At 34.1% G+C, this 21580-nt stretch overlaps 1 protein-coding gene across 3 annotated transcripts in view; it reads left to right on the top strand.

The window, feature by feature from the left end:
* The window catches only part of FSTL5 (follistatin-like 5), an 825267-nt gene extending 812058 nt beyond the window's left edge, over positions 1–13209 (top strand). For all 3 annotated transcript variants that reach the window (XM_011983978.1, XM_011983977.1, XM_011983976.1), the window contains one exon: positions 10662–13209. In XM_011983978.1, coding sequence (XP_011839368.1) covers positions 10662–11364 — 703 coding nt within the window. In that variant the 3' untranslated portion in view covers positions 11365–13209. The remainder of the gene's footprint in view (positions 1–10661) is intronic.
* Positions 13210–21580: the final 8371 nt, after the last annotated feature.

Raw genomic sequence — 21580 nt, 5'->3', positions numbered from 1 at the left:
ACCCGTCTTGGCCTCTCAAAATTCTGGGATTACAGGCATGTGCCACCACACCCAGCTATGAACAAATTTTTAAAAGTCTGAGTCAGCTTTTGTCTAGTAATTCCAATGTTTGTTCTTCCTCAGAAAGTTTTTGTTAATTTCTTTTTTTTCTTGGGTGTGGTGCAGACTTTCCTAGTTTTTTACATATTGCATAACTTTTTGTTTTAAACTCGACATATTTAATATATAATGTGGAAACACTAGAAATAATTTTCCCCTTCTTAAAGTTTATTGTTATTTTCTGTGGGTTATCATTGTTGTTTGGAGTTTGTTTGTTTTTTTTTTTTTTTGGTCACTTTTCTCAAACACTTTTGTAAATTTTTTTTTTATAGTTACATATTGTCACTTAAATCTTAGTTTCTTTAGCTTTTGGCCAGCTTGTGGTTTAACAAAGGTTTTCTAAATGCCTGAAAGCCAACAAATAAATAAAACAAAAAAATCGTCTGCTCTGCTGGCCAACACAGGATTGGCCCTATGTTGAGGCACTCTTTCCACTGTTAGTGGAAAACTCAGAATGCTTCCTTAGCCTTTACTTCCTGTTTACATGAGTCTACAGGTTATTGGGAGATAAAAGCTTAGGACTTTCGAGGTCTCATTGAACACGTGTCCTGCGTCATTTATCTGGGATCCCCACTATACATTAAGAATTCTCAAAGCTTTCATTTTTTAAAATAATCCTCTCCTGAGAATTTTTTGTCAGGGCTTCCAATGTGTCTACTGATTGGCCCAATTGTAATCAATTGATCCAGGCTTCAATAGCTTTTTCATTTGCCTCTTGATATTTTTCAGTAATACCCTCTGCTTAGCTCTTTCTCCTCATTAAGAGAGTTCTATTTTGGTGAGCAAAACAGAGGCAAGCACCTTGGATTATTACTTCAGGGAACTTCAAGACTAGTAAAAATGCACAAACAATCATTTGGGAACAAGTTCCACTCTGCAAACTCTGAAATCAAGTAACCACCCTGGGAATGTGGGCTTCTATTTTCAAGACTGCTACTGCTCAGGAGGAGGGGTGAGGCAAGGCTAGGCTAAATTGAAATGCCACAGAGTTCACTTAACGTGCTTAATTAGCCTTTTTCTTGACTCAGTACAGGCTTTGTTGCTGTCAACCTTTGACTGTTTTCCCAGATTCCAACAAAGTTGACTCTGGCAGTCTTTGTTCCATTTGTGTGCAGGGATAGACCCTTGGTGTTCACTACCAGATTGTTTTTGCTGGTGTCATTTAGTGGAATCTGTAGATTTCTTTTTTAAAAATGGAATGAGTAGTGATGTGCATTTGCTTTAGCCATATTTTTGGCATATGATTTTTCCAATAACTAGACCATTGAAAAATGCTTTGGCTCCTATATAGGTTATGCATATCCCTCTTGCTGGAGAAGACATATGTGCAGTTTTCTATTATAAAACCTGAATTATTTTTCTTATAAGAGAACAAAAGGTGGAATAAATTCTATTCCCAAACACAGATCAACTATAGAATAAAAGCAGAAAAATTTCTGGTGAACACTATAGGAATGAAATGCAAGAGACTAGCCTCATTTGGATACATTTCCATAGTGATAAAGTAGTTCATATCTACTAGATTAATTGGTAGTTCTTTAAATTTTTAAAAGCCTTTTCAGACTTTTTATTTTTTAAAAAGATTCCTCTTGTTTTTCATTAAAAAACAAAAACGAACAAACACACACACAAAAAAATGGCGTTAGTCTTGTGAAGGCAGCAAAAAATTCTAGTGCCTCAGAAGTTTGTAAATCAGGAAATCCTATAGGAAGAAATAAGAAAAATGGTAGTGATTTTTATGGTGTTCAAGTATTTAAAGCTTTAAGTCAATATTTTGACTGTTAGTAATAATTATTAATAGTTCTAGGAGGTACTAACTACTATTTTGATGTTCTCAGAAAAACAAATGGGTTTCAAAGAAGTGCTAAATCCCTTGCCTATGATTGCATGGTAGATGGCATAGGTGGGATTTTAATCTACATCTTCAAAGCTCTATCAAAGGTCATGCAACTGCTGTAAAAGGGAGAGCAGATCAGACCAAGTCCAACGACCTAACACTGAGTGTGTCGTGTGTGTATAGCCAACACAAGGAAGAACACACGATTGAGAATATAAGCAAAGAGAAGCTCAATAATTTCCTTACAGAAACAAACCTTACCAAATCCCATCACTCAAAGCAAAAGGAGTTACATAATCTATAGATGCTACAAATAAATTCTGAAAAGAAAACACAATGTGGCATTGTTTCAAAAATGCACTGCTCAGCTCCTAATATTTTGAGTATTATCCAGTAGAGCTCAGCTATGTAGATCCTTCAAGGGAGGAATTAGTCCAAAGTGATGAATGATTTATATTATTAAAAATTCAGATCATTAGTGATAATTAACATATTATTTTTTATTTGAAATAACTCTAAAAATATGTTTTACACATAATTCATTAAATGATTGCTTTTTGTTGCAAATGATGCACTTGTTGCAAATGATGCATCTGAAGTGTGTGTGTTTGTGTTTCATTTTCTTTTCTGCCAGGCTTCCATCATAAGTGTTAGCTATATCCCTCTAGCTAGATCCCTTCTAGTAACAGTTCCTTTGTGACTTTCATCTACATTTAATTGACTGATGGCCATATAGAGATAGGAAAAGCACTTTACAAATCCTGTGGCTAAATGAAAAGATCAAATCTAATAATTATAAGAAATTTAAAATCAATTAGCAAAATAAAAAAAAACTTTCATTATTGAGTTTTAAATTAATTAACATTGATTACGTATTTTAAACATGTAACAGCAATGTAATTTCCATCCAAGTGAACTGCAACCAATTTTCAGTTTGCTTTTATAAACAATCTAGGTATAGGCCAGGTGCGGTGGCTCACTCCTGTAATCCCAGTACTTTGGGAGGTCGAGGCAGGCAGATCATGAGGTCAGGAGATCGAGACCATCCTGGCTAACACGGTGAAATCCCCGTCTCTACTAAAAAATACAAAAAAAATACAAAAAAAAATTAGCCGGGCATGGTGGCAGGTGCCTGTAGTCCCAGCTACTGTGGAGGCTGAAACAGGAGAATGGTGTGAACCCGGGAGGCGAAGCTTGCAATGAGCTGAGATCGGGCCATTGCACTCCATCCTGGTTGACAAAGCGAGACTCAGTCTCAGATAAATAAATAAATAAATAATAAACAATCTAGGTATATGTACTTTTCCATTCATAGAAATGTTATGATTTAAAACACTGAGATTCTTAAAACTAATTTATTATCTGAGTATTCTCGGATTTAGCATAATCACCATTATACACACAAAAACCAAACCAATGAAATTATAGTACTGAGGTAGACTTACAATGTAAGTATCATCAACATACTTTGGCTTTTCTATTTCCACTTTCTTCCTCATAAAATTTCTCAACATGTTTCTCTATAGCATCATTGTGTTAATTTAAAAAGTAGTCATCAGAGAAAGGCTACTAAATTTAATAAGATTAAGTTTTCAAGCAGAATTGATGAAGTAGCTATAAAATTCAACTACTTCAACCTTGTTTGTCCTCACCTCTGTATTTTGTATGCTTAGTTCAGTCTCTAAAATAACTATGCCTTTTCATAAGTCTTCAATAAAACCACATTCAATGTTGAATTCTAAAGTTCAGTCACTAAATTGCACATGATAAAATTCAAAATGGAAATCATCAAATATTGTTGAAAATGAGAGTCAAGACAATTATCAAAGGTATTATTTTGAGTACAGAAGTTGTGAAAAATAATTAGTTAATGCGGGTTGGAATTCAAAACAGATTTTCAAAGACAGGATAGTTTAGGGAACTATAAAAAATTATCTCTGATTAACATAGTAAAATAATGTCCTCAGAGGAGTAATAATTTATTCCAGTTTTACCATAGAATTGTTTTCTCATGTACACTTCTATTTACTAAAATAATAGCTGCAAGCATTTTATCCTGGCAAACATTTAGTGTTATTGTATTACAAAAATTCTTTGATGATATTGTATAATAGACTATAACACTGTCAATGGTTCCCTATGTAATATTTAGTAACTATGCCCTTTTTTATACCATTTACTTATAGTTGTATCATTACCTCATTGATTCATTTATACTATAAGGAATCTTTTTATTTACAAATATTTTTTATTAAGTTTTATATCTAAACATATCCTGATATTTTTAAAATGATTCATCATGTCTATCTTGGTCCCATACTTCCTTGAAGATGGGTCTTTATATGGATGAATCTTTTTATTGAAGCATCAAGTACAGTCTGTACTTACATCTGGATTCTTAGAAATGTATGTTTAAGATTAAAATGATGGCAAGCAATTCTTATGAGAACTATCTGAAATTTTTATCTAAAACTCATATATATGTTTATATACCTACTCATCTATTTATGGACCTATGTGTTTTTTCTCAGTACAAAAGTAATTTATGTCCACTGAACAAAGACTGCAAGTGTAAAGCAAACAAGACAAAATGCACTTGACCTGAATAATACAGGTTTGCACTCCATAGGTTCACTGATTTCCTTCATAAATATATTGAAATTTATTCTGGAGATTTGGACAATTTGAAAAAATTCTCAGAACAACCATGTAGTCTAGAAGTATGAAGAAATGAAATAAAAGTTATGTATATTATGAAGCATATAATATATTTAGATACTAGCTTATTTTATAATTTACTATTATTAAATATACACAAATCTATTATAATAAGTTAAAATTTATCCAAACTTATGCACACCGCCACTTACATACTATACATAATGCCATTCACAGTCCAGAGAAATGTAAACAAACCAAGATGCAATATTAAATTATAACTGCATAAAATTAACTGTAGTACATACTGTACTACTTAATAGCCACCTCCTGTTGCTCTTGCAGTGAGCTAAAGTGTGTGAATATCCTCATAAAACGCAATCATCTCCACTCCATGTGAGCAGTTCGTCTCTCCAGTAAATTTTATATCACAGTAAAAAGTGATCATTCACGGTGCTCAAGTATTTTTGACCATGTTCCATGCAATGCCATAAACGTTGAATAACAATTTGAGACACATACAAAGTACCACTAAGTGGTGTGGAAATGCTCCCAAGGATCAGAATAAGGTCACGATATTAAAAGAAAAACTTGGTTTGCTTGATATGTACCATAGATGGAGAATAGCCTGTGGTTTATTTTAGCTTCTTCAACCTCTGCTTTGGAAACAGAAAGCTTCAAAGTAATGTCATTTCTCAAACACATCTAAGCATTAAGACCATTCAGAAACTGTCCTTGCTCTTGTAATAAATCTTTACTAAATGTGGCAGTTCTAGTTCTCTCTGCCTCCCCTCTCACAAACATGAATGTGACCATGCTTTATAAACAGGTATGTTTTACTGAACTATTTATGTGATGATGTTCAGATAAAAACGAAATCCTCTGGTACTTGAGTAGGAAGGGCATTCCATCTTTTCTTACAAGGGTTGGTGTGGGATAATATAAAAAACTAAATATAAATTCCTTTATGTTTGTTTATTCATAAACAAATGAATGATAGCTCATGTCAGATTTATGGTTTATGTCTGTGAAAATACTGTGTCAGCTATAACATAATGGAAGATGTCATTGAAACAGCATATTGTGAGCGGGTTTACTTATTAATTATGTGTAGGGGAAGAATTATGATAACAGTATCTTATATGTTCAGCATTTCTTACCTTTCAGTTAGAAACATGACATTTATAATCCAATTAGAAAAAAAAAGAAAAGCTAGATATTAATAATCCTACCCGCACTTATTTATAAAACACTAACCACTTAATCATGTGTTTTGGATTTAAGCCTTCACAAGTAAAATTCCTGTAATACAAATTCCTATGGCAGTTCAATTTCTGTGGTTCTGGAATTTTCTTTTTTTCAAAGAATATGACTTTAATAATTGGGACATCGGAACAACTTTCAAAATGCTTTTGTTTTAGAGGCAAATTGCAGCACAGTTAGTTTTTATAACAGGATAGAGTGTCTCGCTAACCCATTCCTCAAATACAGCCAATCACCACTCACTACTTTTCATTTGCAAAATTTAATGTGCATGCGAAGGCTTGTTTTGAAATCTGAGGTGGTGTAGATGATGGGGTTTGAGGAAGAAGATCATGTAGGAATGGAGAAGAATCGTTTGGTCCTTTCCCAGCTATTTGTGTGGAGATTGAGCCTCAGTGGTTAAACATTGAAAGTCAGTAGTAAGAACTGTTGAGATGACAAGTTCCAAGGACTCTGGAGACAGCCAGTGCTATGTTAAGCCAGGAGACAGAATACTTGTCATTCTGCAAATCTTACAGAGTTCTTGACTTACGAGCTTTAATGTATCTGGGACCATATGAGGACATTGCTCTTGGTGGTGACCATGACGAATTTACACATGGAATTGCTTGCAATCATGAGATTTCTTCAGTAGCATCTCAGGTGACTACTTTGAAAAGAGAATAGGAGCCTTATAACATGCAAGTAGTCTGGTGACAATGCCTGGGGAATACTGTTTTATGAGACTGTGTGACCAGGGACTGAGTCAAGGACATGGGAAACCATTCATTACTCCATTGCAAGAATTGCTGCCTGGCTTTTGGGGATGTAGAGACCTTCAAGCACTGACTCTATCAGGCTTTGTGGTTTTCAACCATGGATCCCTAAATACTGTTCTCTTCCTTCCTCTGCCAAATAACTTCCCTTACAAGTCTCCTGAATTGCCGTGACATAAACGCTAACTGCAGCTCTCCATATCCTTTGATATCCAGGTCCTAAAGTAAGCTAGAACATTTTCTGTGACTTTTAGCAAAAATTTTTGGGTCAGCCAAGGATGTATTTCAAATCCCATCATCTGTGCCCAGCTCAGGTTCACCTAGCACGCCATAGCCTACTGCTCCATGTTCTCAGTAAGTACTGAAGCAGTGCCGCTAATGAAGGTGGAGGTAGAGTGAGCTAGGCTGTCTTTATTTTTAACAATGTGAGATATTTGGTGATAAACCAATATGTGGACTGAAGATAGACACTGTTGGTACAAGTGAGAGCAAGAATAAAAACATGTATTTTTATTGTCAATGTGATCTCTCTAATATACATGAATGGAAAATCATAGCCACACTTGGGTAACACTATTTTTAACATTGTGAGAATATTATCTGCACAGAAAAATTGATAATACGTTTATGTTGTTTTTCTTGTCCTTGGAGTATAATAATCTGTTGTCCCACAGAAAAAGTTTTATGTGATTAATAATTGGAAAAAAATGCTACTCAAGGTGTAAAGGACTGGCAATTTCTATTTATTGAGAATCTACTGCATGCCTGATAATATACATGCATTTACTGTCATCCTCAGAGCAAGGTAGTACTTTTATCCTCTTCCTGTTGATGAGGAAATGGGAACTCATGGAAGTCAAGGACTTTACATAAGGTCACATTTACGCAAGGTCTATTCTTTTGAAAATCTGGATCATGAAAATAAGTTAGCTTGGAATAAAAGCCCTTACTTCATCCAAAACAAGTCTCTTCATAAGAATCATTTCAGGATCTTAGCTTAAATCATAAAAGCAGTAATTAAAGTTGAGCCTTTTTATGAACTTTGTAATAAACTACATTGATTAGACATTCAGAAAGAGAAAATGATTTGGAAAGAAAAAATTACTATAACTCTTTTCACCAAATTTGACAATCCATACAATGCTATGCTGAGAGCCCACACTTTTCTATTGGCATTAATTTCTTAGAAAAAGCAGTAATTTTGAGAGTCAATTTTAACTCTCTTATTTCTCAGTCTGCAACTTTCTGTACATCTTCTGACAAATACTAGACAAACTATGTTAGGCCTAATACTGTGCAGGATTTTATTATACTAAGCAGGCATGAAAGTTGAGAGCCTCGTAAATATTAATCAGAGACTAATGAACAGTGGGAGACTTCTGAATATCAATCTGTACTAGGGGAAATTTTGAATTAGAGACATCACTTCCTAACCAATAAATCAGTGGTGAAAAATTGCAGGCGTTCTCATGCATCTGCTTATGTAGCTACATCTCCAGTCCTAAAGGAGCGTACAATGCATATGCCAAAATAGATGTAATTTTATCACCCCACACAGATCTTCTGCATTTTTAACTGGACCATTTTTTAAAATTTTTAATTACTTCCAAAAGTAGCTAGATTGTATCACAGAAAACTTGAGTACATTCGGTAGTATCAAAGTTAAAATTGTTCGGGAGTAAAGAGAGCTTGTCTCATTCTTCCTCATTAGCATTCGAAAATCTAGCTCAAAGGGACTAGAAGACTCAAGGTTAAGAGGAGAGCTGAAATGTCAAAGCTTGATTGGCTCATTGCTTTTGTTCAGTGAGCCTAGTACTGCTTTTCCTCTGAGCTCATGTACAATTTATAACAGAAAGATATTTTTCAACATAATTCATAATTTTACAAAGAATACAAATATATTTACACACCTATACGTCCTTAATGGCTGTCCATTAATAGAAAAATACTATATTTTTATTTATAGTAAATGGAGTTAGTTATTTTTTCAGACAAATCTGAGATTACATAGTGATACTTATGATGTTTATGATTTTTTTGATGCAGAGACACAAAAATATGGGACTCAGTTGACAGTTTGAAGCTTTTTGATTCCTTACTACTCAGATAAGATTTTAAAACTACACTATGTTTATATACCAGGCATTAATATTTTAATGAAAATATGTATAAATAATTATCAACAGTATGAATGTTTCTTCATACCATCATAATCAAGACTGAAAATTTATCCTGAATGGATATGGTATGAGCTGGGCTTACAGAAAGTACACAAACACCTTTATTAAGGATACAGAAAAAGATAAAGAGTTAGTAAATAAGCTACAAGTGGTGGGCGTCATTCAGAGATACACTCAAAATATTATTTTCAAGTATGTTGCTTTATGCCATTTCGAATACAAGGAACAAGAAATAGTTATGAAATTAGGTAATAGTATAGCAGAATGCTATAATCAAGCTTTATTCACTAGCCCTATTTCACTTTTTTATCACTCAAAATGTCTAGACTCATTAGAGACAGGGAAAGTTATGTTGATCTGCAATATATTCCCAGTGTCTTGTGTGTAGTAGTTGTTTAACAAATATTTAAGAAAGCTTTATAAAGGAGTAGCTATACATTGCGAATTTTCTTTCACATAAAAGAATTTGTACTCTCTCTAATGACAGCAAGTAGTCTCCTCATAAATTTTAAATATAGCTAAAATTATAATATGGTTGGTCAACTATATTTAATGTAAGAAGAATGGAAGCAATTATAATTTTATGTCTATTTTCATAAAACATCTGTGCTTAGGAACTCCCTTTCTTTTGCAATTGCAAAGCAGGACTGATTTTGAGAATATTTATTTTATTTTTCTATGATATTTAATATATATGTTTATTTATATTTTTGAGCCTGCTAAATGCTTACATTTAAAATTTTAAAGAGATATTACTCTGATTGCACCATATTTTGTACTATGTGTGGAAATGGTCATTTTTTTACATAAAAAAAACTATGTGTGATAATTAGCATAAAGATAATTACACAGGTGATGATAACATAATTGGCTCTCTTCAGAGTTTTTGTTTTGCTTTATCTTAATACTCATAATAAGGTAATTTCATTATATTACTTATGAACACAGTGAATGGAAAAATATTTCTCTTTATTATGAGCTTTTAGAACTATTAGGAGGTGACAATCAATATTATTAATGCAAACATAAATAAAAGTCCTTTACAATTCTATTGGCCAATATCTACTTTGGATATAATTTTATTTAATAGTTTCTATCTCATTGTATCTTGTTTAACTTATCTTTGCTAGAAAGTTGCTTGTGTTCTAGGTGAGTTTAAAAATATATTTATACTTGCCACAGGTGTCACTGATAATTCTCAAGCAATATTTAGCAAATATTCTTTGAAAAGTTCTGAACTAATTTAAGGTCAACAAAACAAATAAACAAAAATTGTTTAATTGGCTTTAATAGAAAAATAAAGTTCTTTATTCAATATAGGATAACAAATAAAATGCAAGCATATCATTAAAAATCACAATATAAATATGGAAAGGTTGAAAAATGTTATACTTAAGTTTATCTAAATAATGATGAGTGTCAGATTCATTTAATGGTCAAAAAACAATATAAGAAGTAAGTGAAATGAGTGAAACCAATATATGTTCAACTCTTTTACTCTTGCTGGATTTGGCAATAGTTAACCAAGCTTATTTAATATCAGATGGTTTAGAGATGTACAGAATAATGTATACTTCTTCTTTACCTCTATGTGAAAAGCAAAATTTGTTGCTGCAATTAACTGGATGTATTGTTTTTAATTATTTTTCTTTCTACAGCATGAGTTATGATGATTTGGATATAACAAAAGAATGACCTAGAGAAAGAAGGAGAGTGGCACAATCTACAGACTAATTCTAGCACAAGTGTAACACAAATTGCTGCCTTGCCTGACAATTAGAGCCTGGGCTTGTGATGGACCTTTCCACCTGTATCTATGGCTAAAAACTCCATTGTTTCCAGTCTAACTCTGATTTTCATTTCTTTCAGGTTTGGATTTGTTCTTCATAAAGATGAAGCTGCATTACAAAAAATTGATCTTGAAACCATGTCATACATCAAGACAATTAACTTGAAGGACTATAAGTGCATTCCTCAGTCATTGGCATATACACACTTGGGAGGCTACTACTTCATTGGCTGCAAACCTGACAGCACTGGAGCAGTTTCCCCACAGGTCATGGTGGACGGTGTAACTGACTCAGTCATTGGATTCAATAGTGATGTGACGGGCACTCCATATGTTTCTCCAGATGGTCACTACCTTGTCAGCATTAATGATGTGAAAGGTCTTGTAAGGGTTCAGTACATTACCATCAGAGGAGAAATACAGGAGGCTTTTGATATTCACACAAATCTGCACATATCTGATCTGGCATTTCAACCATCCTTTACTGAAGCCCACCAATATAACATCTATGGTAGTTCAAGCACACAAACTGATGTGCTCTTTGTGGAGCTCTCTTCTGGGAAGGTCAAGATGATAAAGAGTCTCAAGGAACCACTCAAGGCAGAAGAATGGCCTTGGAACCAGAAAAACAGGCAAATCCAGGACAGTGGTTTGTTTGGTCAGTACCTGATGACACCTTCCAAGGACTCTCTCTTCATCCTAGATGGACGACTGAATAAATTAAACTGTGAGATCACTGAAGTTGAGAAAGGAAATACAGTTATTTGGGTTGGAGATGCCTAAAAACCCTATGATACAATTATTGGATGAAGCATTTTACAATACATTGCACTTAATCCATTGTTTAAATTTACAACTTAACTTTCCAAGTTTATATCCTAGTCAGACAAAATTTACTTGGTTGGCCCAAATAAAATAAGTTGTTTTTGACTAAGACATACACAATTAAGAATAGTGGTTAATTAGAAATACTTAGCACACTATTGAATGAGAAATCACATCAGTCACAAGAATCAAATGTGTAAATTATGCTTTAAACAATAAAGTAGGATTTAAATCATTTAAAAAACTAAACTGCAGGGAATTTCAGATGACGTAAGCATTATTTCATTTTGAGGGTAGTTTATTTTTTTCTCTGTCCTTTTGGTATGATTAAACAAGAAATAAAAGGTGTTGTGGAACCTTAAAATTCTTAATTCAAAATATTCGGTCCTGTCCACTGTTTATAATATTTTGTGCCTTGAAGGGAATGTCACAGGAGGAAAAGGAAGACTAAAACCTGCATACTAAATGCCCTCATAACTATAAATCTCTTGTTGTTAAAAAACATCTCTTGCGCCAAAACTTGCCTTCAGTCTTTTGTTTAACCCTCAGTGAACTATCAATTGAAGGCATAAGTTGGCCTTAGCTTGTACACAGGTGTCAACCTCTACTTGACATTTACTGTATAATCTGCAGCATGCTATAGAAAGTGGGAAGGAAGGGAGGAAAATAATTACAGTCAAAATATTTCCAATCTATCTACTCATTTTGCTTTCAATCACTAGAGCGCATTATATTTTTAATGCAAGTTTGTCTGGGATGTCAACTGCCTACAGATGTTTATTACTAGCAGAACTGATTATTTATTAGTAGATTGTTTCTTTTCATATAGTCCAATGGTTCATCATCAGGAACTTTCGGTTGTAAAAAAAGAAATATTACTTTTGTCTGCTAAAGTAAACCATATATAGGGAAATTAACACCTGGGAAAAGAAAACTGGCAAGAGAATTGATGAGATATTAGTGGCTTAGAAGAATTAGTAATATAAGTTGAGAATAAAGGGGTAGCCCCATAGTGGTAAGTAAAGATGTAGTTCTCCATTGTTTTTGCTATTTAAATATAATGTATCAAAAACCTTTATTCCAAATAATTTCCCCAAATGCTTTATTTTATTCATATCCTATGTAATCCTAGAAGCACCTTCTCACTACGTGCTGTAGTTTGAAACCTAACTAATCCTCCTACTTGAGACACTGTAGAGAAGTAAAAATTGTTGCTTCTCTTTTGTTTTAAGAGGAAATGAGAAGGCCAGCAGAAGTAGATTAAAACTAGAGAGCTGGTTTATTAAAATAAGCAGATAATTACCCAGGCTTAAAGTAATAGCTTACATGTTTTGAAAATCTTTGTACTTATTTTTGTTTTTATTGTTGCAAAAAATGTTAATGGGCTGTTGAAATGACCTCCATTTACTTAAGGTAATCCAATAAGATCTTTTTTAAATATACAAATTTTACTCAAGTTTAAATTGTGTAAAACTGCTTAGAAACCTGAAATTTTATAGTGTGTAATATCTTATGTGTATATAGCATCCTGAGCTGTGTGATACAGTAGATTTCTTCTTAGCAGAAACATCATGCGAGGTGGATTTAATAAACCACAAAAATCAGCTTATGTTTCTACTTATTGAATCTGCTTTACTTTTTAGTAATTTTCTTCCTTGTGAACATGAACCATATAAAGTGTCTGTGACTTAATGATTTCATGTAAGTCTTTCGCATACATCCTTCTTTTGTAACTTACACCATGTGGATGCTCTGTCTGTAGACATTGCTTGATAAAAGGAGAATAAACCTCTTACATTTTAACCCTTGAGAGTTCAGTCAATGATTTAATATGCATACCATTTTTAAAAAATTCCTCCCAATGCTTCAGATATAGTGTGGTGCTCTGCATTATTCTGAAAGTGATGAAATCAGGTGAAGGTAAAGTAAACTGAGATCAATCAAGGAAAGAGAAGTTAGTTTGTCTTTTTATATAAAATCTAAATTGGATATCCCTTGATTATTCAATATTTGCAGCAAGGCATATATTCTTTACATGATGTCTCTTTTTATAGAATACCTTCTTTTCTTGTGTATTCAATGAAAATATTGGACTGGAATATCAAAATTTTACTCAAAAGAGTAGGCTTTCCTTTCCATGACCTTACAGCATTAATCACACAAATACTGAGTCACTTTTAAAAACATTCTGATTGTTAAAATACTGATATTTGTGAGCTTTAAAAAAATCAGATGAATATGTATGTTACAATTATATCTGAAGTTGATATTTCTTCAAAGACAAGGTAAAAGGTTGAGTAAGAAATACCATACAGGGAATCAGTATGATCCTATGCATACCCTGATTGAAGTGTACTGTAAATACTCATATTAGCAATAATGTGGGTGTGTATGAAAAGTGAAAGTGAAGAAAAACTAGGATAAAATTACGAGTAAACTGCTTTAAAAATAAGCTATAGGCTGGGTGCGGTGGCTCACACCTTGTAATCCCAGCACTTTGGGAGGCCGAGGCTGGTGGATCACGAGGTCAGGAGATCGAGACCATCCTGGCTAACACGGTGAAACCCCATCTCTACTAAAAATACAAAAAAAGTAGCCAGGCGTGGTGGCGGGTGCCTGTAGTCCCAGCTACTGGGAGGCCGAGGCAGGAGAATGGCGTGAACCCGGGAGGCGGAGCTTGCAGTGAGCTGAGATCGCGCCACTGCACTCCAGCCTGGGCGAAAAAGTGAAACTCTGTCTCAAAATAAAACAAAACAAAGCAAAAACATGCAAAACAGACTGGGCGTGGCAGATCACTTGAGGTCAGGAGTTTGAGAACAGCTTGGCCAACATGGTGAAAGCCCATCTCTGCTAAAAAAATAAAATAAAATAAAAATTAGCCAGTGTGGTGGGTGCCTGTAATCCCAGCTATTTGGGAGGCTGAGGCAGGAGAATTGCTGGAACCCGGAACCCGGGAGGCGGAGCTTGCAGTGAGCCAAGATTGTGCCACTGCACTCTAGCCTGGGCCACAGAGCGAGACTCCGTCTCAAAAACAAAAAACAAAAAACAAACAAACAAAAAAATTTAAAAAAGAAGCTATAACCCCAAAGAATAGATTTGTTTTGTTCGTTTGTTTTTGTTCTGTCGCCAGGCTGGAGTGCAGTGGCGCAATCTTGGCTCATTGCAACCTCCTGGGTTCAAGTGATTCTCCTGCCTCAGCCTCCCCAGTAGCTGGGATTATCAGCACTCGCCACCACGCCCGATTAATTTTTGAATTTTTAGTTGAGACAGGGTTTCACCATGTTGGCCAGGATGGTCTCGATCTCTTGACCTTGTGATGCAACCGCCTCAGCCTCCCAAAGTGCTGGGATTACAGGCGTGAGCCACCGTGCACGGCCCCAAAGAGTATATCGTTAACAGACAAAAGGAAAAAAAAAATGAAATTATATCAATGACAGGCACGGAATGAGTAAAGGTATGAAAGCAAGCATGGAAATACGATGTGGGGTGGTCATAGAGCAAAAATGAAAGATGTAAATTATTTATTTTTAAAAATTGTTGATATAGGTAAGACAAGAAAGTAGGTTGTAAACAGTTTTTAAGGGAGAGAGGTGAAGATTGAAACTAGTTTAAAAACTTGGAATTAATCCAGGCAATACAGACCTAACCAGAATTTTTCACTGCTTCTGTAGATACTGAATAACAAACTTCTAAAAAGAGAAATGATAGTGAAAACAATATTTTTAAAATTTATGATCCTTTTAGTGGAATGAAAATTTAACTGAAGATTAGGGAAACTGAGGGAAATGGAATTACTTAGGTAACTTTTGCAAAAATGTGAGTTTATGATCTTTAAGGCACGACAATTAAATTGAAAGCATAATAAGTCTTGTTAAGGAACCATACCTGAAGTGGCAACTGAATAAATATGGATCATAAAAGGGACAAAAATAAGACTAAAATATGACACCGTTGATAGAAATAAGAAAGCCTTGAAGGAGAACTAAATTCGGGTGACCGAATGAAGATCTGGATAAGGGACAAACTAAATGGAAATATAGGGCAATGGATATATGCCCAGGGAAGTGTCATCATATACAGCAAATAATGTAGTTTTTAGGGGTCATTCTACCTTCTGTCTAATTATATCCATGTAAAGTTGAAGCGCTTAAAATATTTGCGATTTAAGGCCTAATAACCTTTGTGATTCCCACTTAAAAGTTATTCACAGAATTTTACTTTACAACATCAATTCAGTTGAATTTTACTAATCAAGATTTTTACATGATAAAACAATATGTTTAATACTACCTGACAAATTATTATATTATGTAAATATCTGAAGACAGCAAAAAATGAAAACAATATTGATAGTCAGGAAAACATCTTTGTATGATGTTTTCACTATTTATGAAAACCAATAAAATGAAATAAAAATGTACAACCCAATGTTACAATTTTAAGAACTCTTAAGGGGCTCTTCTATTTTCACTTGCTACATTTAGCATGTTCCGTCATGAACGGGCAAAGAGAACAAAGGAAGCACCTACCAAATATCTATGTCTACTTTTCTTTCAATCACAGTCTAATATCATTTATCTCTCCTGAGAAACTTCAGAGGCAGAAATGTATTCTGAAATTCATACCATAGAAATTCTCATCTGCTGTCTTAAGTCCTGGTAAATTTTTCCGTCTTTCTAGAAAACTAAATCTTCACCATATGAGCATAGCTTTTTGTTTGTTTGCCTTTATAAATTGCATAGTCCTGATGGTAAATGGAAAAGCACTTAGCTTTTCAGTAATATTCAGTGGCAAAATGAACCTGTCTCTGTGGTATTTAGTGGATACTGCACAGCTATTTTACCGTAATTTACAGCTACAGTTGGTGAACTGGAAAAGTTTTAACAGTTGTTCTTTTATACTAGAGTTTACCAATAATAAAATTCTCTATTTTGGAACTTGTTTTCAAGGCTGTAATTAAATTTGGCTGAAATTGACAAAGAACACACCAAAATACTAAACATATTTTGTTTTGATGTTTTGTAAATGTACTGAAAGACTGTCTCTAAATACACATTTTCCTCCTTTTTAGAAGAAGAATCAAAATCACCTCAGTGTCAAAAGAATATTGATATTTCAACTGGAAAAATGTCCACATTATTTAAGTGGACAATTACTCAGTTATTCAAATATTCAATAATTATTCAAATATTCATTATTCAAGATACTTTTTGTATTTCAATTATAATGAACAGTGTTATTTTACACCTGGACCCATAAACTTGTTCAAAGTTACAAAGTCCAAATAAAATATCTCATTATAATCAAGGCAGATATGTGAGAAAATATAGCTCTTTAAAAATGGTTAAATATGGCAGGATGCGGTGGCTCACGCCTGTATTCCCAACACTTTGAGAGGCCAAAGCAAGTGGATCACAAGGTCAAGAGATCGAGACCATCCTGCCCAACATGGTGAAACCTGGTCTCTACTAAAAATACAAAAATTAGCTGGTCGTGGTGGCGCGAGCCTGTAACCCGGCTATTCGGGAGACTGAGGCAGGAGAATAGTTTGAATCCAGAATGCGGAGGTTGCAGTGAGCAGAGATCACACCACGCCACTGCACTCCAGCCTTGTGACAGAGTGAGACTCTCTCTTAAAAGAAAAAAAAAAAAAAGGTTAAATATTGACATACTCTGCTCATGCAGCTTTTTTTTTGTTTTTGTTTTTTTTGTTTTTTTTTTGAGACGGAGTCTTGCTCTGTCGCCCAGACTGGAGTGCGGTGGCGCAATCTCGGCTCACTGCAACCTCTGCCTCCCAGGTGCATGCCAGTCTCCTAACACAGCCTCCCGATTAGCTGGGACTACAGGCATATGCCACCACGCTCTGCTAATTTTTTTTTTTTTTTTGTATTTTTAGTAGAGATGGGGTTTCACCATGTTAGCCAGGATGGTCTCGAGCTCCTGACCTCGTGATCTGCCCGCCTCGGCCTCCCAAAGTGCTGGGATTACAGGGTTGAGCCATGGCGCCTGGCCCCATCTGCTTTTAAACTACTTCTGCTCTTCAGTTTCTGTCCTTTCAGAACTATTAACAAAGAGTACCCAAAATATCAACATTTGATCTTATAAAGTATAATTTATCATTTTATCTTTATTAATAAACATTATCTTCAAACATTAATTATTCTGTATGGTAATTGTTATAAGTTGAGCAAGAGTGAATATATTGATAAGTTACTAACACATAGCATGTTAATTTTATAGCATTTTTAAAAGTTGCTTGCTGATAGAAATAGCATTTTTAATTCATCTATTTCAGTGCAAATCTGCCATATGTCATGCAGTTCTCCACTTTAAAGCAAGTAAACACCTAACTGGGGGGATGTGTATGTGTGTGTGTGTATGTGTGTGTTTTAATTTGAGCATACAAAAGTGAAAATACATCTAGGGACATTGGAGGATGAAGTTTTAATATTCAAACATATCCCATTAGTATTTTGGAATGCATATTAAATCTAGAACCATGATAGTGAGTTACATAAAAATTATTATAATATAGGATTCCTGCATAAATTTGTAGAATGACTATGAATCACAGGATCTCACATCTCTCATAGCATTCAAATAGATAAAAACACAGACTACCAATCTTGGTAAGGAGAAATCAAAGAAACACAAAGTCAGTGGATCTTCACTCTGGAGATGCTGTAAGATCAAGTAAATTAGGATGTGTACTTATTTACAGACTCTCAATAATGTAATACTGAGTTCAAATAAATATACATATACATACACGTTTATGCATTAAAATCACTTCCCTGATATATTTCACAATTACTAAAATATATTTTAAATCAATTACAAACCCAAATTCAATAAAGGGAAACTAGAAATCAGTCTCAATTCATCAGAATAAACTGAGAAAAATTTCAATTACTTAACAAGTAATATATATATGAACAAATATATAAGCATGTGTATCTAAAAAATATTAACAAATGTCACTTTAAAGATGAAATCAAATTGAGATCTGTACAATCTGCAGATTCTCTAAATAATGAAAATGCTAACACTATGCTGCAAAAATAATACAGAGATTCTTAACATTGCTTAGAAAGAACAAAGCTGCAAAGAAAGCCGTGCCCTCCCCCATACACACACACACTAGCAGAAAAAGCTGGAAAATCCACAAAATCATATTGTTACTTGAGCCTCTTTAGACAGGTGGGGTTACAAGTTCACTGGGTAAACTAATTTCCAATGAGGGACAAGCAATAATTTCACCCTTGGCATAGCACAGGAGAAAGAAGTGGCCTACATAAATGAATGTAAAATGAAATCAGCTAACATTTTAAAAACTTCTTCAAGGGAATGTCTAGGCTAGCTTATCAGTTTGGAAAGACTAGGGGCCTCAGACACAGGAAGAGTTTATACTCACAAAATGTTTTCCACGGATCTTCACCATGTGCTTAGAAAAAGGCAGGGTGGGAGACCAGAAATGGCTAGCTTCGTTGGTAGTGTGGTGTGCAAGTGGGGATCAGCTGCTTTCGGGAGATGGGTCTTGTCCCCTTGCCCTTAATCTTCCGTCCTAAGAAGCAAAAATGTTAAGTAGCTAGGGTATGGGCAGTCACCTGTCTCACCCCCAGGGAACAGGCAAGGTTCCATTGCTTCTAGGAGGAGTAAAAGCAAAACCTGTTGCTTCTGAGGAGTGGATGGCAAATAATCTCATCTTCATCGGCAAAACATACATCAATATATTGCTGCCAAAAGAGAGTAAGACTCTCACTGCTGCGGGAGGGGCAGTGAACCATGTCTAGTGAAATGTGAGAAAAAGTACAGCACTTACTTTTAAAGAGATACACTTTAGTAACACTTTTTCTTTTCATTAAGTCTAATTTGTCTGACATTACCAGAGCTACTCCAGCTTTCTTACAGAAGTTTTTGCATAATTTTTTTCCTTCCTTTATTATCTATTTGAATTTTTCAGTCTGAAATTTGTCTCCTTTAAACACCACATATTTGGAGCTCTCTTTATACTCTCATCAGACTATATCTGTATTTTGATTGTTTACCCCATTTACATTAAATATATTATTGCTGTAGTTGGATTTAAATCTTCTATGCTATTTTTTAGAGGCCTCATGTGTATCCTGTTTCTCTATGCCTCATTTACTGCCTTCTTTGGAATTAAGTGAATATTTCCTGGGGTAACATTTAAATTCCTTTAACGATAATTTCACTTTTTAAAAATTGTTTTTGTAGTTGTTTCTCTGGGGCTTACCATGTACATCTTAACTTATTAGAATGAACTTCAGATTTATACTAACTAAATTCTAGGGAGATACAGATATGTTAGTCCTATGTAACTCTCACTACTATTTCCTTATTTTGTGCTATTTTTGTTATATTTGAAAAAATGCCTAATACTAATTATTACTTTATATAATTTTGTTTTTCTAAATAAGAGAAAAAAGGAGAAGTACATATATTTATTGTTACAAAAAATGTCCTTATTTACTATTTCTGTTTGTCTTTATAGGTTTCTATGGTTTAATGCTTTTTCTCATTGCAATACAGGGACATCCTTTTCGCTTTCATTGTCAAATATGTTGCATAACTATATGTGGTAGGTCTGCCATAAAATACACATTTTAAAACAAATTATTTTATTTCAGTTAAAAAGAGGAAAAGAGAAGATATAGGCATTTACAATGTCTTCTTAATTGCATAATTATCATTGTTGGCATTTTGTGTGCACCTGTGTGTGTGTGTGTGTGTGTGTGTGTATGTATGTATTGAAATTTTTGCTATGGTCACTAAAGAAATTTGTTTAGCATTTTTATAAGGTGGATTTGCTATCAAGAAATTCTCTCAATTTTTGTTTCTCTGGTAAGGTCTTCATTTCACCTTCATTTACGAAAGATGAAGTTTCTGAATGTTAGATTGTTGATTGAATTTTTTTATTTTAGCAATTAGAATATGTCATCCCATTACCTATTAAACTTCATTGTTTTTGATGGTAATATGATAGAATTCTTACTGAGATTCCCATAAATGTGATGTGTTAATCTCTCACTACCTTCAAAATTGTCTGTTTGGCTGGGTGTGGGGCCTCACGCCTGTAAACCCAGCATTTTGGGAGGCCAAGGTGGGTGGATCATTTGAGGTCAGGGGTCCAAGACCAGCCTGACCAACATAGAGAAACCCTGTCTCTATTAAAAATAAAAATATTAGCCCAGTGGTAGTGGTGTGTGCCTGTAATCCCAGCTGCTTGGAAGCTGAGGTAGGAGAATTGCTTGAGCCTGGGAGGTGGAGGTTGCCGGTGAGCTGAGATTGTGCCACTGCACTCCAGCCTGGGCAACCAAGTGAGACTCTATCTCAAAAAAAAAAAAAAAAAAAAAAGTCTATTTGTTTTTGTCTTTTAATATTTTTACTATGACATGCCTGGGTTTTGATCTCTTCTAGTTTATGTAACTGGGGATCATTGAGCATTTTCAATGTTTAGATTATTATTTTTTATTAAGTTTGGAGAGTGGTCAGCCATAGAAATTTTTACTAAATTTTCTGTTCCTTTCTTTTCACTTCTTCCTCTTCTATGCTAATGAATTATATGTGTGTTAGTATAATTAAATGTGTGTTAGTGTGTATATGTTAGTATCTCACATTTTTCTGAAGTCTACTGCATTTTAAAAATAATTCTTTCCTTTGGATTTTGGATTCTTTATCCATCTATTTTCAAGGGCATTGATTCTGTCTTCTAGCAGGTCAAATCTTCTGTTGGAACTATTCCAGAAAAAATATTTTTCTTTACTATGATTTTAAAACCCAGAATTCTATTTGTTTCTTTATATCAATTCTACCTTTTTACAGATACTATATTTTTGATAAGCCACTGACCTCTTGTCTTCCTTTAGTCTTTAAACAATTTCAATTAATTCTTTGAACACATTTATAATGGCTTCTTTGAAGCTTTGCTGATTAAATGTAACAACTGGACCCTTTAATAGGTCAGTTGTTTGGGCTGCATGATTTTTTTTCTTGTATGGGACACATTTTGTTGTTGTTGTTTCTTTGCATGTATCATATTTTTTGTTAAAAATCAGGTCATTTTGGATAAGACATTGTGGCAACTCTGAATATTCTCTCTCCCTAATCCTTTTGTTATTATTCCATTCCTGTTTATTTGTTTGGTGACTTT

Source organism: Mandrillus leucophaeus, unplaced genomic scaffold (genome assembly GCF_000951045.1).
Source record: "Mandrillus leucophaeus isolate KB7577 unplaced genomic scaffold, Mleu.le_1.0 Scaffold259, whole genome shotgun sequence".
Taxonomy (NCBI): Eukaryota; Metazoa; Chordata; class Mammalia; order Primates; family Cercopithecidae; genus Mandrillus; species Mandrillus leucophaeus.
Note: the sequence above shows the minus strand (reverse complement) of the source record. Positions and strands in the feature narration are given on the sequence as shown.